Source organism: Cervus canadensis, chromosome 8 (assembly GCF_019320065.1).
Source record: "Cervus canadensis isolate Bull #8, Minnesota chromosome 8, ASM1932006v1, whole genome shotgun sequence".
NCBI classification, from domain to species: Eukaryota; Metazoa; Chordata; class Mammalia; order Artiodactyla; family Cervidae; genus Cervus; species Cervus canadensis.
In genome coordinates, this window is record NC_057393.1 from 14,113,500 (window position 1) to 14,138,883 (window position 25,384).

General features: G+C 38.1%; 1 protein-coding gene and 1 non-coding gene across 2 annotated transcripts in view; both read left to right on the forward strand.

Annotated features, from left to right (window-relative positions):
- Window positions 1-25,069, forward strand: part of PDZD8 (PDZ domain containing 8) — a 76,656-nt gene extending 51,587 nt beyond the window's left edge. Inside the window, exons 4-5 of the mRNA XM_043475331.1 lie at window positions 16,068-16,230; window positions 20,375-25,069. Of these exons, the coding sequence (XP_043331266.1) occupies window positions 16,068-16,230; window positions 20,375-22,575 (2,364 nt within the window). The 3' untranslated portion in view covers window positions 22,576-25,069. The remainder of the gene's footprint in view (window positions 1-16,067; window positions 16,231-20,374) is intronic.
- Window positions 14,058-14,164, forward strand: LOC122446968. Its single transcript, XR_006271098.1, has one exon. It is a non-coding gene; the product is annotated as a U6 spliceosomal RNA (small nuclear RNA).
- Window positions 25,070-25,384: the final 315 nt, after the last annotated feature.

A 25,384-nucleotide genomic window follows, 5' to 3' on the forward strand; every position in this document is an offset into this window, starting at 1 on the left:
CTCTCAGGACAAATGTGTAAGAAAGAATTCCAAACTGTGCCTAAAATATGTGAAATCTAGGTTCCCTAAAGAAATAGACAGTTATATCATTGTACCTCCAAAACAAGACAGCTTTTCTTTAGAGTGAGTGTCACAAAGTGAATATGCTTATTTTAAAGCTATGAAATTCTCAGAATAAGTTTTTTACATTTCTGGTTTCTATAATACTACAAATTTATATTTGCTAGATAAGCTAGGGAGAAAGAACTAAACTTTACATGGAAGTGAGGTAGCCATATAAAGATAAATGGATGGGAAAAAATTAATGTTCTTCAGCTGAAAAGACAAATGTGGGTGAATGATTAATGGAAGAATATAAATATAAAAAGTAAACAATAGAATGATCAAATTTATGGAGTCAAGGAACTAAGTCTATGGGTCTGTGAACGTAAATCTCGTAGCCCTGATGATAATCAGATGATAAATGCTAAAAGAAGGGTACTTAAATGGTCTTTGGTAATACTGCACATTATGTACTTGCTGATAGACTTTGCAGGAACTCAAATATGTTCTATTCTATTTACTCTATGTGTCCTACACCTATTAGAATTCCTGGCATGTTGCAGTTGTTCGGTGAATGTCCTGGGAGGGGACGAGGAGGATTGGTGGCCTTCATGGCTCCATACTTCTCACAGGACACAAACGCACTACACTTATACCTTCTGCTGGAAAAATCTGCTTGATGCTCCAGCCTCTAACCTCTGCTGATAATATTATACGTCCTCCCTGTGTTCCGCAAGAGCTTCTAAAACTCCCCACAACTTAAAGGGAAATAAGGCTAGTAAAATTTAGATTCCACAGTGTTTCTTCCAAACTTTCAGCATGACTTAGTCACATTTCTGTCTCCTTTCTCCCTGCAAGTCTATCTCTGATGTATGTTTTAAGCAAATAAAAATATTTAGGTAAAGGATAACCACAGAATGAGATTTACTGCTCAGTATTCAAGAGGCCTGCTTTTTAGAGTGAGGAGTTTACAAATATGGCACATAATAGTATAATGGCATTATTAAAAATATCAGAAGAACTTCTTATCCAATGTGTGTAGTTCAACATATCCTGAAATAAAATGACTTGGATCTAAAATATTACTTACCTCACTTCTTTCTCAGTTTTGGAGAGTTTTAGTTCATGCTGAATATTATTTGTCCATGAATTGTGTGTACATACAAACTGTCGAAAAGAGCTCCCTAAAGAACTGTGATTTTAAGTAAGAACATAAGAGACAAATTTACAAACACATTAAGCTAGATACTTCAGAGTTGGCATTTTGGTGTGTTTGTTTAAGGCCAGATGCCTTGCAGATGGTATTTTTTGGTGCTCTTGTTTAACCATTTGCCATTTGCAGTCTTAATCTTGTTGAAAGGAAGAGAACGATTAAAACAAATAAAGCTTTTTTGAAAATGTCAGTTTTTATGAAAACACTGCTTTAGTTCCATTTGATAATATTTATGAATTCAATATGGACTCAGTGAAATTTTAACCATATATAACCCTCTATAATTTGGCTTCTTAAATAAACTAAATACCTTTGAACTTTAGTAGTAAACCCTATTTGGCATTTCCACTCTTAAGTTCATCTTGGTTAGAAATGAAGGATGCAGTTTTCTGTCTCATGTTTTCTGTGTTTAATATGATTGTGAAATTCTGTGAAAAGAATAGGAACTTAGGTTAAAATACAGAAGTATCTCCAAATCAAGTCAGTATAAAGCATTGAGTATGAGAAAGAGGAAACTGAGCATGAGGTGCGAGGCGATGACAATGTGGTCCTTTCCTTCAAGGAGGAGGAGATAAGATCAGCAATATAATGAGCATACCTGAATATTCATTGGAAGGACTGATGCTAAAGCTCCAGTACTTTGGCCACCTGGTGCCAAGAGCTGACTCATTGGGAAAGACCCTGATGCTAGGAAAGATGGAAGGCAAAAGGAGAAGGGGGCAGCAGAGAATGACATGGTTAGATATCATCACTGACTTAATGGACATGAGTTTGAGCAAACTCTAAGAGATAGTGAAGGACAGGGCAGCCTGGCAGCTGCGGCCCATGGGGTCACAAAGAGGCGGACAGGACTTAGCGACTGAGCAGCAACAACATGATGAGCATCAGTATTCCTGTCAGCACATGCATGCTCTAAGAGAGTTTCATAATAAAGGATAATAAGGCTCCATTGGAGGGTAGATAGCTTTCTTTTGGGAAAACCAGGAAAGAATATTTTGAGGTGACATTTGAGCCAAGCCTCACAGTATATGTAGGATTTTGAAATGTAATAGGGAGAGCATTTCGGGTAGAAAACATGAGGTAAATTCACATAAATAGTATGAATGTTTGAGCACGTTTAGGATACATTGGGGACTTCCCAGATGGCACTAGTGGTTAAAAAAAAAAAAAAAAAAAACCCGCCTGCCACTGCAGGAGACATAAAAAGACGTGGGTTCAATCCCTGGGTCAGGAAGATCCCTTGGAGGACAGCATGGCAATCCACTCCAGTATTCTTGCAACTCATTCCCAGTATTCATGGGAGAATCCCATGGACAGAGGAGCCTTGTGGATTACAGTCCATAGGGTCACAGAGAGTCGGACACAACAAGCAACTGAGTGAGTGAGTGAGTGAGTGAAGCAGCTGAGTGAGTGAGTCATCCAGGTTGGCTAAAGAATTTGGTAATGCAGGTAGAGCATGCAAAGCAAGAATAAAAGCAGTGGGATCATGTTAAATTTGACTGTTAACTCCCAGACAGCAGTTACGGAGGCTTTTAGAATGAAACTGATGTCATCACAGTCTTGATTTAAACAGACTTGGCTCTAACTTTGAGTCTTAGCTGTTTCACTTATTGGCAGTAGGATGCTAAAGTCCCCAAACCTATCTCATTCACAAATATTTTATTTGTCTCTTAAATACTGCTCAGTCGTTTCCAGTTCTTTGTGATCCCATGGACTGTAGGCTGCCCAGCTCCTCTGTCCATGGGATTCTCCAGGCAAGAATATTGGAGTGGGTTGCCATTTCCTTCTCCAGGGGAACTTTGCTACCCAGGGACTGAACCCAGGTTTCCTGCAGTTGCAGGCAGACTCTTTACCAACTGAACCAGTAGATAAATGAGATTCTGTATATTAAAATGCCTAGTACAATATCTGGCATATAGTAGGTAGTGAAATGTTCACTAAACCTGGCAGCAAATGGGTAAAAGCAAGAATGATCTGACAAGGGAAAGACTTGAAATAGAAGAGGGGAAGGGTAATCGAAGTCTAAAACAGAACAGTGGCGAAAGTGGAAAATAGAGTCAGTGTGGCTCAGATACCACTGGAAATGGAGGGTTTTGGAGAACGAGAGAGAAAACCAGAAAGACAGGAGCCATGAGGAGGCTCACCATACCTGTGATGTGTTAGGGCATAGTGATGATCAGAGGTCAGTCCGGAGATCATTTTTTTTTTTTTAATTTGCTGCTTTGATTTATTGTTTTTTGTTCATTTGTTTTTAATATTTTCGGTGCTGTTGTTCAAAGTTTTAATATCTGGTAAGTTGAACACTTTATTTGGAATATCTCTTGTGGCTCAGCTGGGAAAGAATCCGCCTGCAATGCGGGAGACCTGGGTTCGATCCCCGGGTTGGGAGGATCCCCTGGAGAAGGGAAAGTTTACCCACTCCAGTATTCTGGCCTGGAGAACTCCAGGGAATGTAGAGTCCATGGGGGTCACAAAGAATTGGAAACGACTGAGCGACTTTCACTTCACTTCACTTCACTCTGTTTTTAGATTTCTTTATTCAAGGATAAAGAGAAGCAGAATGGTTTCACAAAAGAATAGTAAGAATCTAATTTTTTTTTTTTTAAAGAGCCTTTGAGAACACGTGTGTTAAGGAAATAATACTGATGAGACCTAAACACTGGTTTGGGGTTTTGTTTATTAAAACTCTGCAGTTCACCGCAATCCAAGTAAAACTGATTCCCTAAGTCCATACTTTGTCATGAACTAAAACATTCTGTTCAAGGCATAGTAGCACCTTCCCATAGAAATCCACTTAGCCAGATAGCTTATTTTCTGAGTCATACATTCAGATGCAGGATACAGAACTGGGAAGTAGACAGTTTAGAAAAGTGTTAGGTTTTATCAGAGATCCTGCAGTGTATTACAGCTCCTTGCCCACATGTGTTCAGTCTGGTGGTATTTAGGAGCAATAACAAGATACCAGTGATTTCTCTGTGCCTCTTGGAATTTTAAGACACATGCATGAAATTCTTACAACTACTCCTTGACGATAGGCACTATTATCATCTCCGTTTTATGTGTGAGGAAACTGAGACACAGAGAGAAAGTAACAGACTCAGATAATCCAGCTAAGCAGGTGGTAAGACAGTCTGCACACCCAGGCAGTGTGACTCCAGAGCTGGGGTTCTGCATTACTATGCCATCTCCATGAATGGTGGCTTCAAGTCTGGTTCTTCCACTCTAGTTCTATGCCAGTGAACAAATTATTTCATAATTCTAAAAAAGAAATACTAGTAATGGTTGGACACTTAGCCCAGTGTCATGGTAACTGTAACAGTAACTATTATTATTGAACTTGACCCAAATGCCACCTCTTTTGCACCAGTGTTTTTAGTGCTATCTGATATTTTGTACATTCTTAAAATCCCCGTCTCCCTTTTAAATCCTTCCTATGATAAGGTGAGGAGGACAAGGAAATAGCTTCCTGAAGGGATAGTATTGTTTTAAGAGTTTCAGATGGTTACTTTTAAAAACATCTACAAGGTTATTAAAGGCTATTAGAAGAAAGATAAAGATCAACTAGCTATTGCTCATCACAGCTGATGATTATCTTTTGTAAACTGATCAGCACATTGGGCTTCCCTGGTGGTGCTAGTGGTAAAGAACCCACCGGCCAATGCAGGAACTACAATGAGACACAGATTCGATCCCTGGGTCGGAAAGATCCCCTGGAGGAAGGTATGGCAACCCACTGCAGTATTCTTGCCTGGCAGGCCACAGTCCATGGGGTCATGAAGAGTTGGACATGACTGATGTGAATGTTGTCACAAGTCTAAGTAGGAAACCATTGAACATAAGGAAGTGGGTATCGTGAAGCAGTTTTAGTTTTTGTTATACTCATTTGTGAAATTGGAGGATATTTGTGTATTTTAACAGTAAAATCAGTAATTTATGTAAGATAAAAATGATATATGTTTGGAAATTGGTATGAGCTTTCTTTTTTTGCCCATATCAAAAAAAAGAGAGAGAGAAGACTATAAATAAAGCTGTAAAAGCCAGCCATATTCCTACTTTCCAGAGAAACCACTAATAACTTTTAAGAAGAACTTTATAGATACAAGCATATACACAAAGGTATGTATATGGTTCTGTAAATAAGAATAAAATGAGATTGTATATTTTATGACCTACTTTTTTTCCAACTTACCAATATACCAGGGGCATATTTTTATCTCAATACATATGTTATTATTTTTATGTCTGCATGATAGTCCACCATGTACCATAATCTATTAAACCAATCATTTATTGGTAAACATTTGGATTTTTTCCAGTTTTTTGATGTTGTAGAGAAATATATAATGGGTGTGTGTGTGTGTATTCACACACATTCATTAAGTCATGGTTTGGCACACTTTTTCTATAAAGGGCCAGATAGGAAATATTTTAAACTTTGTGGGCAAGATGATAAGTCTCAGAACTATTCAACTCACCTGTTTAATTCTAAAGCAGCCAGAGACAATACATAAACAAATCAGTGTGGCTGTTTTCCAATAAAACTTTTTTTAGAAATAACTGTAGTTTGCTGACCCCTGATCTGAATGATTCTTTGATCAAAGATTATGCAAGAAAAAAAGCTTTTAGTAGGTATTTCAAAATTGCATCCCAGCTAGAATCAAGGCTATAAATTAGATAATAGTATTATATCAATGTTAATCTTCTAACCTTGATAACTGTGCTGTGGTTATATAACAAAATGTCCTTGTTAGGAAATACACAGTCAAATATTTAATGGTGAGGGGACATCATGTCTGCAACTCATTTTCAAATGGTTCATGAAAAAATATGAGAGAGGAAAAAAGTAGGAAAATGTTAATAATTGGTATATCAGGATTTAGGATAAATGGAAACCCTTAGTGCAGTGTTTCTGTATGTTTGAAATTGTTTCAAAATAAAAAATAATAAAAAATGGTCCAGCCCTAACGCTCTCATACTTTCTTAGTGAGGTGTAAATCACCCTGCAGAAGTACAGTTGACAATATATGAAGCTGTGAGTTGACTTGGTGATTCAGAATCAGAGCTGTTTCTATTTGACAAAGGAATTAAAAAGGGCAAAAGTGTTCCACTGCATTGTTTCCATAACAACTCAGACTTGACGTACTTTTCAGAGCTTTTTATTTCACTGGAATGGTTGTGTAAAATTTAAGTTAGTGTCAGATCAAACTATTAATGCAGACTTCAATCACATTTAAAAAGAAAGAGAGAAGAAACCTAGTGTATGGCAAGGTAATCATTTGGATAAGCTTACTTTCCTAAGAGCCTTTGAACCTGGGCAAAGGATCATTATTATTCTTTGAATCTCTTAGGTCAATTGTATTTTTATAATGGACTTTTTTTTCTCAGCATATTTGTACATCTTTGTTGTCTCTCAGATGAGGCAATGAAAGGATGCAGCCCTAATTTACCATCCAGTTGCTTTAGAGACAAGGTTATCAGGTGGCCAAGCTGGCATTCCGTTTTAACACTTGAGGAGTCTCACTTGTATTTTTATCCCAGAAAGAGGTCTTCCTAATCCACCTGAACAGAGATAATTAAAGTGCCTGGATTGTACTAGACATTTATTCCTGGACTAGACATTTATTCCTGGAATTCATTTAATCTTGGCAGCACCCCAATGTGGTAGATATTAGTGTCCCCTTCCCACAAAGAAGACCCATAGAGGTTAACTCACTTGCCTGAGACCACAGAACTAGTAAATGTTAGAGCTAAAATACAAATCCAATACTGATTACAGGCCATCTCAGACATTGCAGTTTTTCTTCAAGGACGAATTTTGAATTGGTCCTAGTACTGAGGGAGTTTATTTCAGTATTTTTGTTGTTTCTTTTTTTTTTTTTTTTACCTATTCATTAAGATGTGATGACTGAAAATTTAGGCATTCTGCTAACAAAAGAAAAGATGTGTACTTGTAAAGTCTTTGTGAGAGAATTTAGGGTTTATCCCCTGTACTACTAATACATGCCTTTTTAAGAAACACCCATCTCTTTTAAAAATAATTTTTGTCATCATTTGGGACAGGACATGAAAATTTACTTCTGTGGTGGCACTTTATCTGACAGATTCTTTTTTTTTTTTTTTTTAATCTGGCTTATGAGTTTAAGATCTGTTATGATTTAAACCTTAATGAAGTGGTTAACTTTAATGCCAGGCCTTTGAAAAAGTTTATGGGAGTTGATAGTTGTTTGCCAAGAGATAAAAACAAGACATTTGCCATATGTGTGTTTTAAGAGTTACACTTTTTGTGAAAAAGACGGTAAATTGTGAATTCTCTTTGCTGATAAGAGTTTCAAAGGAGACAGCTAATAAACATGGTATTTCCTTTTTTCTGGTCGGGTGATAAACTTTAATGGAAGAGAGTTGAGAATTTAGTTGAATCTTTGGAAGCAGCATAGTTACCCAGTAGTTGAGAGTCCCATGACTAACTAATGAGTTAGTGGAATCATCAGTTATGGTTTTGGTTTTTAAAGGTGATAGATGGTAAAATACACAGTGGGCGAAGGTGAGGGTGGGGGGAGTTGAGAGTAACACTGACATAAATACACTACCGTGTGTAAAGTCGCTAGCCAGCAGGGAGCTGCTGTGTAGCGCAGGGAGCTCAGCTCCTCAGCTCGATGCTCTGTGATGACCTAGAGGGGTGGAATGGCGGTGTGGGAAGGAGGCTCACCAGGGAGGGGATGTATGTGTACATACGGCTAATTCACGCTGTTGTACAGAGGAAACTAACTCAGCATTGTAAAGCAGTTATGTTCCGATTAGAAAAAAAAACTGCTCACACACACAAAAACTGTGAAATCTGGCTCTAGCTCTTCAGCAGCCTCATTGCTGCTTCTAATTGAAATGGACAGTAAACCATTAGTCCCAAGCCAGGCTGTATTCTGTGCCCTGTAGCCATAAACAGATTGATACGATGTCTGATATTCAAGCAAATGACCGGAAAATTACACCTCTAAGACACTGTGTGCCAAGTATGTTGTACCTCGAAGTTTCCTTTACAGACAGCTCAGAAACTATATTTAATATAAAAGCTGTTCTACTTTTAGAAATCTTGACCTCTCAAATATAAATCAGAGTTTGGGGATAAATCTTTAATCATAGTTGACCAGGCCCCAAATATTCAGAATTTAAATGCCACGTCCCAAAGCAAGCCAAGTAAAGGTGATCTCTTAAAAAGTTCAATTTATACAGGTGCTGTGTACGTTTGTGTACAGGCTGTTGTGTCATTTCTCCTTCTCCTGTTCCCCTACTCTACCAAAAAAGCTAGGAAATAGTCCTCATGATGTCTTTTTCAGAAGCTTTCTTGATGAAAGAATACTCAGACGTATACCTGATCACAGTAATTCAAGGGGCTTTCACATAGACCCTTTTATTCTTGCATTTTTGATTTTTTGCTCAATGTTACCAGCTCCAGTAAGAGAAGTTTGGAAAAGAATTATATTGATGTGTTATTAAAATATATCCTCTTCTTATCCATTATATAAAATTATGTCCCTGTTAGGAAGGGATTTAAAAATCAATATGTTGTTTCCCAACCTCTTAGGTGAAAATAAGGCATCACAGCTGGGTCCAGGAAAGGCTAAAATTATGTCAGAGTGTGAGAGCTCTTAAAGGCTATCTTGGTGTTTTTACTAAATTGCTGTCCACCAGTTAGGTACACATGCAGTTAGGATTTTTTAACGTGAGTCCAGCATTATTGGTGGAGTTAAATGTAGGCTGTCTGCAATCTTGTATGTATTGACTAGTGATTTAGCTCAGGTAATTGCTGTTTAGTTAGTATGTGTCAGCAGTTCTTGACAATTGATAAACTTTGGGGGGGTTATATCATGCAAAAGAATACTAGAAATCATATTTCTATTCCAACAGAAATTTATCTTTTGGTTTCAGCAAAATTCAGGCCAATTGATTCATGCTAAGCCACAGAGAAAACACTTTTCCATCCTACATTTTTTTCCTATTCCTATTAGAGATTGGTATATTGATTATGTTGACAGCACAGTTAAAGAATTTCTTCATAACAGTTCAGAGTATAATCAACTACTAAGATACAAGTTACAGATTTTAAAGCCCACTTTACTTAGCACATGAGGGTACTACAAGGGCAGGGAGCAGGGGTGTAATCCTGCCCAACAAGGCTGGCTTCCAGCAGTTACTTGCTCCTCCCAGACTCTCTGAAGCCTACTCTGCTGCCCCTGGGGTGTAGGGACAGCAGCTCAAGCCTCATGGAGACCCTGAGGATGCAGCTTATAAGTTTGGGGATGCCTAGACCCGCACCCTTCCAAGAGCCTTTCTGTCGCTGACACTCTAGGACCTGGAGCTGCCAGCCTGGGGGTCCTCTTGTTATGGGGCAGGGCTCATGTGCCCGAGATGTAGAAGCCCAACACTGACAGCAGGTATGTGAATCTAAGTGAGGGTTTATTTGTAGGGTGCCAAGCAAGGGAGCGGGAGACAAGTCTCAAATCCACTCCAATTTGGTCTCTGATTTAGGGGCTATTTTAAAGGGAAGAAAGTCAGAAGATTAATCATCACCTTGTGATTTAATTGAGGCATAGCTGATGTAAGGTATTCTCTAACTCTCAGGGGTACAACATAATGAGTCACCGTTTTCCAGGTCATTACCCTTTATAGTTCTTCTAACATACTGGCAATCTTCCTTGTGTGTGTCAGTCACTCAGCCATGTCCGACTCTTTGCGACCCCATGGACTGTGGCCCACCAGAAATCCTCTGTCCATGGGATTTCCCAGGCAAGAATACTGGAGCGGGTTGCTGTTTCCTGCTCCAGGGGATCTCCCCGACCCAGGGATTGAACCCAGGTCTCCTGCTGGGACTTCGCTAGTGACTCAGATGGTAAAGAGTCTGCCTGCAATGAGGGAGACCCAGCTTTGATCCATGCGTTGGGAAGATCCCCTGGAGAAGGAAATGGCAACCCACTCCAGTACTCTTAGCTGGTAAATCCCGTAGACAGAGAAGCCTGGTAGGCCAGTCTGTGGGGTTGCAAAGAGTCAGACATGACTGAGAGATTTCACTTTCTTTCTTTCTCCTGCATTGCAGGCAGATTCATCTTCCTTGTGCTGTATGTATAATACATCTTTGTAGCTTACTTATTTTGTACCTAGTAGTTTGCTGTTTTTTAACCCCTGGTGGTGTTGGTAGTCACTCAGTCGTGTCTGACTCTGCAACCCCATAGACCATAGCCTGCCAGGCTCCTCTTGTCTATGAAATTCTTCACACAAGAATACTAGAGTAGGTTGCCACTTCCTTCTGCAGGGGCTCTTCCTGACCCAGGGATCGAACCCAGGTCTCCTGCACTGCAAGCAGATTCTTCACCATCTGAGCCACCAGGGAAGACCTTTTAACCCCTACTCCTGTCTTGTCCCTTCCCATTTCCTTCCCCCACTGGTAACCACTAGGTTGTTCTACATGACATTTCTTTTTTTAAACTGAATTATAGTTGAATTACAATGTATGTTAGTTTCAGGTATACAACACAGTGATTCAATTTTATATATGTATTTTTTCAGATTATTTTTCATCATAGATTATTACACAATATTGAATACATAGCTCCCCGTGCTATACAGTAAATCTTTGTTGCTTTGGTGTTTATCTTTTGTATATAGTAATTTATATCTATTAATTACATACTGTAAGCCAGTCAGTCAATTCAGTCACTCAGTCATATCTGACTCTTTGCGACCCCATGGACTGCAGCACGCCAGGCTTCCCTGTCCATTACCTACTCTCAGAGCTTGCTCAAACTCATGTCCATTGAGTCGGTGATGCCATCCAACCATCTCACCCACTGTCATCCCCTTCGCCTCTTTCCCCCCTTCGGTCTTTCCCAGCATCAGGGTCTTTTCCAGTGAGTCAGTTCTTCGCATCAGGTGGCCAAAGTATTGGAGTTTCAGCTTCAGCATCAGTCCTTCCAATGAATATTCAGGACTGATCTCCTTTAGGATGGACTGATTTGTTCTCCTTGCAGTCCAAGGGACTCTCAGGAGTCTTCTCCAGCAGCACAGTTCAAAAGCATCATTTCTTCATTGCTCAGCTTTCTAAAAGTCCAGCTCTCACATCTATACATGACTACTGGAAAAACATAGCTTTGACTAGATGGACCTTTGTTGGCAAAGTAATGTCTCTGCTTTTTAGTATGCTGCCTAAGTTGTCATAGCTTTTCTTCCAAGGAGCAAGCGTCTTTTAATTTCATGACTGCAGTCACCATCTGCCATGATGCAGTGATTTTGGCGTCCAAAAAAATCAAGTCTGTCACTGTTTCCATTGTTTCCCCATCTATTTGCCATAAAGTGATGGGACCAGATGCCATGATCTTCGTTTTTTGAATGTTGAGTTTTAAGCCAACTTTTTCACTCTCCTCATTCAAAATATATGTTTTTATTTGTCCATAAGAAATATAATTTTTTTCTCTCCCTGCTATTGCTTTTCTTGACTCCTTCCCCTTTCATTTGATATGTCTTTAGTCTTCTATAGAGGAAACTTTCTAGTGGGATAGAAACATATTTTAGATAGAAATACAAAACATTGTTTTGTGGAAAGGTAGATATTTATCATCACTGCACTGGTTTCTAGATTTCAGAAGTATTAATAAAGACCATGCTTGAGCCCATTCTAGCGGGTTTGAACCGGCTACAGTTCTGTTACTGAATGTTGACATCAGTCACCATCTTTGTCTTTTCTAATGAGACAGTTTTTAAAGTCATGTGATCATAAAATTATTTTTAGCTTCTTGATCTTGATTTTATAAAAGTAAATTAAACTTTGTACAGTATAAAATAGTTTAAATATTCTAATATCCTGAATTGATGTTTGTTTCATGACATGTTTGCCTTGTTTGCTGAGCAGTATATTAAGTTCATTTACAACAGATTGGTTTTTAAATTTCCTTTTGTATCCCATTTTGACTGGTAGTGCCAAGTCTCACTAATAAGAATAATAATAAATACTGAAACTTTTCTCAGCTCCACATATGAAAAACATGTAATTTTGTCAATGACATTCACAGAACTTAATATTTGCCTAAAGTCATAGGCAAGGATTGTTGAAGACATTGTATTTCACCTCTAAGTATTTCAGTATGAATCTTCTAAAAATAGAACATTTTACTACATGTTCTATTGGTAGATAGATGCTACAATAACCATCATCACACATAAAAATCAATAATTCCTTAATTTGTTTGTCTATATTAAAATGCTCCCAATGTCCCGTAAATGTTTTTGTGAGTTTTTTTCCCCTAAGCTTATGTCTTTCCAAGATTCACACGTTGCATCGTATTGTTATGTCTCTTTAGTCTTTGTCTCTCTCTTTTTTAATCTAAATGCGTCTCTCCCCTTTTGGGAGACTATAAAAGGGTGATTTTTCAAATCTAATCATTCTTTCTGCTTCATTATTAACTGGCTTCTTTTTGGCAGGAATGAGGGAGGGGTAAAGAAAAACTCCCGTTTGACCGAATGCTAAATAGTTTAAATAATTTAATATGTAAACAAATGGATAGGTGCATTTAAGAGCTAATTGCAGAAACAGTACTTACATAAATCCTGCGTTTAAAGTGAAAGCTATATTGTTTTAAGAAAAGCCTCCAAGAAAAGCAAAAGACTGTACAAGACAGAAAATGTAAAGATGTCCAGATTCTCAACAAATAATATTTATATAGTTAAATAATGTTTTAAACACAGCTGACTTTCAGTCAACCTTGATGGCTTAAAACAGTTAAAAAATGAATATAATAGTTATCAACTTTGATGATAGAGTTATAGAAAGTAGGAAGTGACTTATGCTATTGACTCCTGGCTGCTTGAATCAACCTTGAATTCCTGAATCAACTCCACTTGATTATGATTATTATCCTCATCTACTAATGAAATTCCCTAAAATTTTGTTACCAGATGTAAGGAAAATATTTAGGATCTCTATTTTCACCTCATCATTTAAAAGTTTCTGTTTTGTCATATGTTTTATAGTACACGGTATATCCAATAATCATAAAAGTTTAAAATATAGATACATGTATATAGGGAAGAATTATATACTTATTTTGCTATTCTTAATTTAAAAATAGTTTCACCCCAATGGACATGTCAGTTTTGTTTTGTTTGTTTTTCTTTTTTGGACATGTCAGTTTTGTTTTAAAAGTATGGTATATTTGAATGGTCTTGTAAACATTATCCTAAATTTTCATTAAAATAAAAATTTTGTGTGATATTCATTTTTAAATTTTTTTTAAAATTTTTCTCAGGTTTTTAATTGAGGGGTTTTTATACTTTAAAACTTTTGAATCATTGTCACAGCTTAATTGTAAGTTTTAAATTTGTATTTCAGAGAGGCTGAAACTAATTCTGAAAGTAGATGGGTCAGCAGTATTAGCTTAAAAGGAAATAAGCTTTTAATAAGAAAGGAGATGAAATAAATAGTGTCTTAAGCTCTGTACCCTGTGTATGAAATTAAGAGCATTTACTAATAATCAGTATAAAAGTTGGGGGGAGAAGGAAGTAATTTAGTATTTGCCCTTATTAATTATTCCTACTAAAAACCTTTTTTCCATCTGGAATGTTTACTTCAAGGATCATTTGAAATAAGAAAAGCAAAGGAAATAATATGATTGGTAGGGAGAAAATAAATTAAGAAACTGAATTACACAGAAGTCTGTATTAGACTCAGTTCCCTTCTCAACCCCACCATCCTCCCCCCCCGCCCCCGTCTCCATCCCACTTTAGGAACAAAGAGTAGATCACAAAAAAGCACATTCTAGTGCTCGCTTCGGCAGCACATATACTAAAATTGAAACGATACAGAGAAGATTAGCATGGCCCCTGCGCAAGGATGACACGCAAATTCGTGAAGCGTTCCATATTTTTTAAAAAAAAAAAAGCACATTCTAAATGTTAATTTTTAAAATTTACAGTTATCAGACTCACAGTTTTAGCGTTTTTTTTTTTTTACCCATTTGCCATGTTAGCTTTTTGAAAGTAGAAGAATTTGCATTCTTTTTAAGCTTTGGTACTCTGTATATTAAGAATACATATAGGTTCATGAATTTGAGAGAAAGTTTTCTTTAGGGCTTTTATTAACTGAAAAACGCTTTTAACATTATAAGGTGATTATTTACTATATCATGAGGCAAGAATTGGACCAATGTTTTTGGAGGTTTAAACAGAAATAATGTTTTATGGAAGGATTGTTTTGATAGATTTTTTTTGTAAACTTTTAGGTAGTCAAAAACTTGACTACATTTCCCATTTCTTGAACATAATATTAATATCGGTAAGATTTTCCTTAATATAAAAGTAACTTTACAATATCAATTAACACCCATATTAAAGAACAGCTTTCAATAACATCATTAGGCCAGCATCATTAAGTAGGAGAATTGAATTTCTGGCTTTTAAGTGGGATTTATCAATTAAAGCACTAAAGACAGTGATATATGTACATATTAGCAGATTATTTGGCAGAGTCCTTCATGAGATAGTTTGAAGAATAGACATGGCCTGAATGATAGTGCGATTAGACTGATTTATAATCTAGCTTAATAAACACAGATTAAATTCTTGTCATCTAGAGGGTTGTAGTCTATCCATTTTTTAAATAAGTGATTCAAAGGAGGACAGATAGCATATGTTGTTTTTTTAATTCATAGATGATATGAGTCTGAGACACATACTCCTAATAAGTAGGATGGTATTTCTTTAGAAAACAGAATGATCTTGATGAGTTAGAATGGGATATTTCACAAGATAACTCTTAATAAAACATGAGCATAAACTCCTCCCCCCCAGAAAAGTTTAACAATATACTATAAAAAATGGAAGTTCCCAGGCACATCTTAATAGATATTAATAGAAGATTATTCCCATTTCAAAAAAGCAAGATTCAGGACTATATTCATAATGGGATCTCAACTTTATATATATATGTGTGTGTGTGTATATAAAAGAAAGTACAAAATACAGCAGTTCTAGATTAGGAATGATTTTCTGTTCATTTTGCCTTATTGTCAAATTTTCTACAGCAAGCATGCATCTTTCCTAACATATGTAAGATAAGGTGTTTCATGTTTTCAGTGGCCCAGATGTGCAGTCTAAGCATCAGTCAGTTCAGTTCAGTCGCTCAGTCATGTCCAACTCTTTGCAACCCCATGAATTGCAGCACACCAGGCCTCCCTGTCCATCACAAACTCCCGGATTTTACTCAAACTCATGTCCATCGAGTCGGTGATGCCATCCAGCCATCTTGTCCTCTGTCGTCCCCTTCTCCTCCTGCCCCCAATCCCTCCCAGCATCAGGGTCTTTTCCAGTGAGTCAGCTCTTCACATGAAATGGCCAAAGTATTGGAGTTTCAGCCTCAGCATCAGTCCCTCCAACGCACACCCAGGACTGATCTCCTTTAGGATGGACTGGTTGGATCTCCTTGCAGTCCAAGGGACTCTCAAGAGTCTTCTCCAACACCACAGTTCAAAAGCATCAATTTTTCAGCGCTCAGCTTTCTTCACAGTCCAACTCTCACATCCATACATGACCAGTGGAAAAGCCATAGCCTTGACTAGATGGACCTTTGTTGGCAAAGGAATGTCTCTGCTTTTTAGTATGCTGTCTATAGGTTAGTTTATATTGTCACAATAGAGATTTCCTACCTTTTATCGGTCTGTAATAATCACCGTGGCGTAAAAGCATGAGCTGTAGTGCTCTGTGTGTTCGTGTTTTCTCACTCCACTACCGTGAACCCACTGAATCTGTTTTCATTTTTTTCTCTTTATCAAAGGTTGAATTAATAAAGGGGAATTTACAAAGTGTCGGACTTACACTTCGTCTGGTTCAGTCAACTGACGGCTATGCTGGGCACGTCATAATTGAGACTGTGGCCCCAAATTCACCAGCTGCAATTGCTAACCTTCAGCGGGGAGATCGACTGATTGCTATTGGAGGTAATTATGCTGCTGTGCAGTATACTTGACATTTACCGAGAAAACCAGAGAGTAGATGTGGGGCTTTTTTCCTCTTCCTTGTTTCTATAAGCACATTACTTTTATAATGGAAAAAAAAAAAAAACATTACTATAAGTAAAAATCTGAAGGAAGCCTTAAAAAATTTGAAACAGGTATCATTTTAGTTCTAATGTATAAATCTTTAAAATACTTCCTCTTTAGACCATTTTCCTCCTTTTACTTCTGTATTTTTTCCTGAATATGAAAGGGCAGGTCAACAGTTATCTTTCTTTATGATCACCACTATTACTACTCTGAGCCTAAAACTGGCAGAATTAGCAGTACTACCCCCATCACTTAGGACTAGATACAGAACAGGAGAGAGCTTCCTTATCTAACTGGGCACACCTGATCTATCCTATGGCCCCTATATTGGTGGCCCATGTTGTTCCTCATTGGCCAGCCATTGTTGATAGACTGTCATTCAGAGTGCAGCCCAGATCACTGTCACTGGTGGAACAGTGTGTCACCTGCATGCCTTCCTGTCAGTTGCATTAATAAAAACTGCAAATCTATCGATTGGCAGATTATTTGCTTGCATGTGTATAAATTATCAATAAGGCTACCTGCAAACACCAGTGGGGAAAAGTCTAAGCCTTTTCAGATCTTTGTAGTACTGGGCCCACCCATTCTAGACTTGTCAAGAGATTTCTTAAACACATGGTTGGTTACAGTTGAGCTTTTAAAGGCAATGTGGAATATTCTGTCACAACTAAGACAATAAATAACCAGGTAGGTTAGTTCCTAAACTGAGGAGCAGTTGTCCTTGGTTATATGTTGAGGAAACTCTGTCTTTATTTTAACTCATAGCCATCATGACAATAAAATAATGAAAAAATTTGAAGTTTCAAAATATTGAAAATTAGAATTTGAAAATTTTGAAACAGTGCTTTTCAAAGTCTCTTGTGTATTCCAGTCACCCAGGCATGGTGTTAAAATGTGGGTTCTGATTTAGTAGATCTGGGGTGGCGCTCCAGGTTCTACATTTCTAACAAGCTCCCAGATGATGACTCTGGTCCACAAACACCTAGGATAATAAAGCTATAAAACAGACCTCATCTGTTACATAGTTATTTAACATAAACATAACAGTTATCCCTCAGCTAAAACTCACAGTTCAGTATAATTTTTTATATTTATACATACCCTGTTTTGATTTTACCTACAGCACAAAATTTTCCTTTTTAGACCCTTTTACAGGAAATTTTTGTTTTCAGTTACACAAGTCATAAATATCTATTATCAAAAATAAATCCAAGCAATATAAGTATAGACAGGGTGAAAAAACAAAAGTCATCTCTTCGTGTCGAACATTTGTTAAAAATTATAGTATTGAGATAAGGGAAAGGTATAATACACATTCTTTTTTTTAATCACTGTACTTCATTTATGCAGGTATGTATCATTTAAAAAATTTTTAGTAACAGGATTGGTGATAGTTGAAATAAGACTGACAAAATGTTATATTTAAGCTCAATGATGTAGTTCATTTTACTATTTCCTCTGCTTTTGTGTATATTTGAAATATTCCAAAAGGAAAATAATCCAGGTTTGGCTGGCCGGGTCCAACGGATGAGTTTAGATTGATACGAAGTTTTACTTACCTCAAATCATCACATGGACTTATTTTTTATATCAGACTACAGTTTTGCTGGAACATAGTGTGGTTAGAGGGAAGCAGTAGAGCTTAAGGCTGGATGAATCATGAAGTCATGTTAGCTCTCGATTGCCATATGATTGAGTTTATTTGCTAAAGGGTTTTGAACCAATGTTTTAGGAAAGTTGGGAAGCAGCATATGTTTGGTGATTAAAATAAGGAAGCTCCAAGTGAGGGATCATAGTAAAAAGCTGTTTATTACTGTAGTTGAAACAAGTGATCAGGAGGATCTGAGCCAGGAAGGAAAATGGAAAACTCTTGGATTCACAGCAGAATGAATCTCAAGAGTCCACCATCTCCACAATTCAAATCAGGTTAACTGGGAGGGCAGCAAATTGATTCATGTACTAGTGAGGACAGCAAGATGAGAATGTCAAAGAGAAGTTTTAACTTTATCAACAAAACATCCAGGTGGTGATGTCCAGAAGCCTTTGGGAATGTATGACTAGATTGAAGAAGAGGGGTCGCTACCCAAAGAAAAAGTTGATGGTTGAAACTACTGAATGGGTGTAATCTAGGGAAAGAACAAAAAGGTCGAGGAAACCAGTGACAAAACCATGGGAACGTTTGCATACAAGGGACTGATAGAGGTTGGGGGGGAAAGAAAGTAAAGGAGAGGTGATCAGAGCTAAATTACTGCAGCGTTGTGAAAACCAAGGAAAAGGAAGGTTTTAAAGGAAAAGAAAGACGGGAATTAACATTTCAGCAAGAATAACTGACAGAGCAACATCCTGAAGGAGATGGGGAACAGAATCCAGAGTACAGGTAAAGGGCGGCTTCCTCCTCTCAGACAGCTCAGTCCGGAAAATGATTGGCAGGGAGAAAAGGCAGCCGTTTGTTGGTCTTTTCAGTAACTCGAGTGATGTCATCTATAGAATAAAAGAGCAGGAATGGTGGGCTTCAGGGGAGTAAGAGAGGTTTGAAGCTGGTGTTTGGAGACTTAGTTGTTTTGACACCAATTCAAAGAATGCTAAAGCAGCACTGAAAGGCACGCTGGAGACAGATGGCATAGCTCGGTGCTGTCTCCAGGTAGGAAGCTCAGCATCAGGACAGGGCGGGGAAGGGGCTAGCCCAGCTGGGGATCATCGGGACAGCGGATGGTAGAAGAGGAGAGGACTGGAGCAGAAGCAGAAAAAAGCTTGATGTGAACACCATTATGAATGAAGAGGAGAGGGCTAGGGCAAAAGCATAAAAATGTTTAATGTGAACACCATTAAGGTCGTGAGACTGAGCCTGGGGAGAGAAGCAAGTGGACCAGCTGGACCATGAGAGCAAAAGGAGGAATGACCGGACATGGACACTACCTCAAAACAGATTCAGTTAGCAGACAGGTGGAAATAGGAGATTGTGATCAGAAGTTCATTCCAAGTAGAAGATCTTTGATGTGGAAAAGTTCCAAGTGATGACCAGATCTAGAGCATGCTCTTGCCTGGGCAGCTGAAGTTGGAGAATATAGAGGTTGGGGAACTCTGAAGTCAGGTTATTAGATGGGGCTGATACTATTTTGATTTATTGAGGATGGCTGTAGGATCTTTGGAAAGCCAAGACTCCTCCTCATCTTTCTCTTAAGTCCTATAGAAGGGGATTGCTTAGGTAAGTACTGTTTGAGGGAAGGCAGGGAGACCTTTTAAAGTTACACCTGGAATGTCCCTAGAAGAATGCATCAGAAGCTGCTAGCTTTGATTGCCTCAGGGAAGGGAGACTTTCCACTGTGCATCTTTCTGTGCCTTTTGAATTTTGAATTAATATAGCACCTATCAGAAAATAGAATGAAAACTTAAGATAGGTATTATTGAATTACAGATACAGGTAATAAACAACTTGGTTAACTTTAAAGCCCTCCTATCCCTTCTTTATTCTTTCTCATCCTGAAAAAGATTCGTTTCATGTGTATGGCTAATAGAATCTGTAAGCGTCCACTATTCACAGCATAGTATTTTGCTAAGTTTAGTTCAAGCACCGGTCTCTTAATTTGAATCATTCATCACCTAGCTTATAATCCCTGAAGCGCTTTAGAATTTCCTTCAGAAGAATCACAGTTTCCCATCATTTTTAAGCCTGGTTTAACCATTAATAAAATCCTTTTCAGTAGGTTTCACTCGGTTCACTTCAACTCAAACTGAGAAAAAATGTCATTTAAACCTAGGAAGGAATGGAAAGCAGTTAGGAGTTAGCAGCTTGACACCCTCCTGAGATTTTCATGGCATCATTTGGTTTGGAAAGGTAAACATTTCCAGGACATTGGAGCAGTCAGAGTTTAGGAATCAGTACACTGATGTATCCATAAGCCCATAACATATTTTAGAGTTTTCACTACTGCTTTTCCATTAGTTCAATGATCATGAATTATTGGCAGTTATACTTAGTGAATTTAGGTAATTTTTACTGCAGTAATTTTATGTTTTCCCTTTTAAAATCTTAAAACAGGTGTGAAAATCACATCTACACTGCAGGTGCTGAAGCTCATCAAGCAGGCTGGTGACCGAGTGCTGGTGTATTATGAGAGGCCTGTTGGCCAGAGTAACCAGGGTACAGTGCTGCAGGATAACTTTGGACAGTTGGAAGAAAACTTTCTGTCAGGCTCATGCCAACCGAACTTTGAAGAGGAAGCAACTGGGTTGGCAGTAGATGCTGAAAATAGAGACCTGGATTCTGAATTTGAAGACTTGGCAAGCGATGTCAGAGCCCAGACTGAAGCCAGAGAGGAGGCACAGTCGTTAAGCCACAGCCCCAGGCGCGCTCCCACAGCACTTCCTGTCAGACCCCCCGGGACTGGGTCACCTGTTTTAAACCGTAAGTCAGTTGTAGGAAGCTACCCACCACCACCAAAACTTCCATCCAAAGAAGGAAATAAGCCCTTAGCCCTAAAATCTTCTGAGATAACAGAACCAGCACAAGTGTCAAAACCTACCCAAGGATCCACTTTCAAACCACCTGTGCCACCACGACCACAAGTCAAAGCTCCTTTGCCTTCCGCTGATGCCCCGACACAGGCCGAGCCAGATATTTCTGTTGAAAAGCCAGAGAAGGTGCTGCCACCGCCTCCTGCAGATAAACCTGCTGAAAAGCAAGTGAAGAATCTGGATCACGTAGAAGAAGCAGCTGCAGCTAAGCAGTTTTTAGCCAAGCAAGAAGTGGCAAAAGATCTGACTTCTGAAAGCGCCTGCCCACCTAAGGACAGTTCAGATGACCATCAAACGTGGGAATCATCAGAAATTCCTTATCGCAAGAAGCTGGGAAAATGGACAAGAACCAGAGCCAGCTGTTTCTTTGACATAGAAGCCTGCCACAGGTACTTAAACATTGCGCTGTGGTGCAGGGACCCTTTCAAACTAGGGGGTCTCATCTGCTTGGGGCACGTGAGCTTGAAACTTGAAGAGGTGGCGTTAGGATGCTTAGCTACTTCGAACATGGAATACCTTTCCAAGTTCAGACTGGAAGCCCCATCACCTAAGGCCATGGTCACGAGAACCGCACTACGAAATCTGAGTATGCAGAAGGGGTTCAATGACAAATTCTGCTACGGTGACATTACTGTTCACTTCAAATATTTGAAAGATGGAGAGCCAGACCACGTAGTTACTAACTTAGAAAAAGAAAAAGAACTCCATTTGGTTGAAGAGGTTTCTGCTCTGCCTAAAGAGGAGCATTTTGTTGGACAAATGGGTTTAACAGAAAATAAACACAGTTTCCAGGACACTCAATTCCAGAACCCGACTTGGTGTGATTACTGTAAGAAAAAAGTTTGGACTAAAGCTGCTTCCCAGTGTATGTTCTGTGCTTATGTCTGCCATAAAAAATGTCAGGAAAAGTGTCTAGCCGAGACTCCTCTTTGTGGAGCGATGGATCAGCGGATAGATCGGGCCCTGAAAAATCTCAGACTGGAAGGACAGGAAACCCTGTTAGGCCTGCCCCCTCGTGTTGATGCTGAAGCTGGGAAGTCAGTCAACAGAACAACAGGTTTGACGAGACATATTATCAATACGAGCTCTCGTTTGTTAAACCTGCGTCAGGTCTCCAAAACTCGCCTGTCTGAGCCAGGAACTGATCTAGTAGAACCTTCACCAAAACACACACCCAACACATCAGACAATGAAGGCAGTGACACAGAGGTCTGTGGTTCGAACAGCCCTTCTAAACGAGGCAACAGTGCAGGAATAAAGTTAGTGAGAAAGGAGGGTGGTCTGGATGATAGCGTTTTCATTGCCGTTAAAGAGATCGGTCGTGATCTGTACAGGGGCTTGCCTACAGAGGAGAGGATTCAGAAACTAGAGTTCATGCTAGATAAACTGCAGAATGAAATTGATCAGGAGTTGGAACATAATAATTCCCTTGTTAGAGAAGAAAAAGAGACAACTGATGCAAGGAAAAAGTCCCTTCTTTCTGCTGCTTTGGCTAAATCTGGTGAAAGACTACAAGCTCTGACACTTCTCATGATCCACTACAGAGCAGGCATTGAAGATATTGAGTCTTTAGAAAGTCTGTCTTTAGACCAGCACTCCAAGAAAATCAGCAAGTACACAGATGATGCAGAAGAAGACCTCGACAGTGAAATAACCCAACTCATAGACTCTCAGCCATTCAGTAGCATATCAGATGACTTATTTGGCCCATCTGAGTCTGTGTAACAGTCCATATTTAAACTTTCAAGTGCTTGAGGAAAAGTTGCATCTAAAGTACCACAGATACAACCACATTTAAACCCTCTTATTATGCACTTTGGCCTGCTTCTTTACAGTTATTTGCTTGTGTGAGAACTAGAGTGGAAGAGGTGGTTTTCCAGCAAAAACATGACCAGCCCACTAAATTGGTGGTTTCAGATTGCATTTATAGCTATGCTTTTTTGGGTTTATACTGGGAATTTATTTTTACTAATTTATTTTTAACTTTTTCTAATTATGTAATTATGTAAGCTAACTTTTTGTGTTTATGTATGTGTGATGTCTCATTGTGTTTTTTCCCCCTCCTTTTCCTAGTTTTTGAATTAATGTTAAATAGCATACTGTCCAGATTCTTGAAATATTTTCACTTCCATCACGGTTGTAACAACAAATTTGCTGCATGCCCAACTTGACAACAGCAATCATTGAGGGAACAGGTTTTGAATCTTACTTTGTGTTATGAAGTTTGTCATTTCTACTTGCTTGAGATTTTTGTTATTTTGGGGTTTGGGGGTGATGCTTTCTGTTTTGATTTTGCCAAATGTAATATGAAAGCAGATGCTGCAGCTTTAGTTAGTTATGCTGACTTAGTAAAAAAAAAAAAAGATTACATATATTGCTTGTTTTTTATGCTTCTGTGAACTTTTTTTCTAAAGCTTCTGTGCAGTTTAAGTATAGTAAGCATATAGTGATTAATTTGAAGAGCTTGCATTGAAAAACAAAATGTAATAGGGAATAAATATAGAATGCAGTTGGTTAAGAATTTTGAGAGGATAACAAGATTGCTAAAAAAAAAAAAAAGTAACCATAGGATTTTGAAATAGAATCTTTCAAAATATTGATATTTTCCTTTCAAATGGAAGTTTTAAACATTTATGATTATTTTTCAGCTTCAGTTCTCCCATAGGAAATAAAGCATGTGCAAGGATATTTGAAGTTTCAGAGGACTGTTCTTAAAATGACCTTGTTGATATCTGGTTTGGCTGTTTTGTTTTAGAAATTTTTTCATGCATGAGAATGTTGTGAACAAGAGGAATCATGCAAAATACATTTATTGTTTCACCTGACATCTGCAGACTTAAAGGAATGATCATTCTGAATGCTTCTATAGTTCAGGCTGTCTTTTATTCATTAAAAAAAAAATAGCATAGATACCTAGGAATTGGGACCAGGTGTCTTTAAAGGAAGGTCTACTGTAACAGTTCATTGTGTGGGTCCTCAGTAACACGTGACTGAGGGAAAACGTGTGAGCATGACCTTTGTTGGTGTACCATGAAAGTTTTGGCCTTTTATATGTCTATAAAAGATAGGTACATGTTTTTCCCTTTCGTAGGTAGCTACTATGATAATTGCTATATAGTGAAACTGACATGAATTTAAAACTAGATAGCACAGCTTATATAACTGGCCGGAAAAGGCATCATATAATAGTAAGGATTCTGGCCCAGGTCCATAAGCTAGGATTCCATACAAGAGTTTAAGTTGAAGCTCTTCTGTTGGCCATTAGCAAACTGTGTAACCATAAGCAAGCCACAAAAGGGCTCCATGCTGCAGTCTCCCCAGCTCTAAGTAGGAATAAACCAAAACTTCCTCTTAACTACCTCACAGAATTGTTGTGAGGATAACAGCATAACTGTGGAAGTTCTCTGAATAGTAAAAAGCTGTTCAAATAAAAGGGATGACTTACATGGATGGTAAAACATTTTTATGGGTAGAAAAGCTATTCCAGTTTTAGAATCAATAGCCAGTTCTCATTCTTGCTGTTTTATTGTCAAGTAAAATATAAGGAAACCAAATACCTTTCTTGGCCAAGTTTATAACAAAAATATATCTCTGTATGCCCCCCTTTTTTGTTTAAGCATGCTTGCATTTTTAAAAGAACACTGCTATAGAAGTCTCTATACACCAAATTCACTGAAAACTAAAATATTGTTCTGTAAACAATAGCTTAAAGTAATCTGCCCAGTGTGATCACAGACTTTCATCTTACCATAAAAAAAATCACTTACCACTGACAACCTGGAAGGCAGAGTAAGTGACTGGTGGTTTTGGATCATACCATGGAAGTTTTAGTGACATCCAAGCATGCTGCTGAAATGGATGCATTTGAAACAGCTGTAGAAATAATGCAAAACTTTGCTTTCATAAAAACCTGCTCATGTTTTTAAAGTATCTAACTCTGTAGAACCACAATTATGGAAAGCTCAGAAATCCTGCTAATGATAATTGTAAAATATACCTTCAGTGTAGTGTGATATTTTTCTATTTATTGGTGAGAGGCAATAGAGGCATCACAGTTGTACTTTAGGGCAAGGGAGGGGGACCCCTCCCAGCCACCTAGGGAATAGTAAGGTCTAAAGCTTCAATGAAAACAGTTGTATTATATCACATTCCTAATGTAATCTTTCTGCCATGCTATGTTATCAATAGCTTAAAAATAATAATAAATAAAAACTACCAAGAAAACAAGAATATCTTCATTTAACAACATCTGAAAAAAAGTGATTACTGCATCTATGTGGAATTAATTGCCTGTATAATTGGGCCGTGAAAACAAGCTTAACAAAGTCCACTTTTGCTATACAAAATTGCTATTCTGAAAATTGTCTAAAAGCATTAAATTTGGTTTTACTCTTTTTTTATGCTGTGAGATACCAGATTTATTTATTTGCCTCTGCTATCTAGGAGTAACGAGACTATTTAAAGTGTATTTTCCATATATCAGCATTCAGATGAATGTTTAGACAGTCAAGTTCAGCAACGTTTTAGCATTATT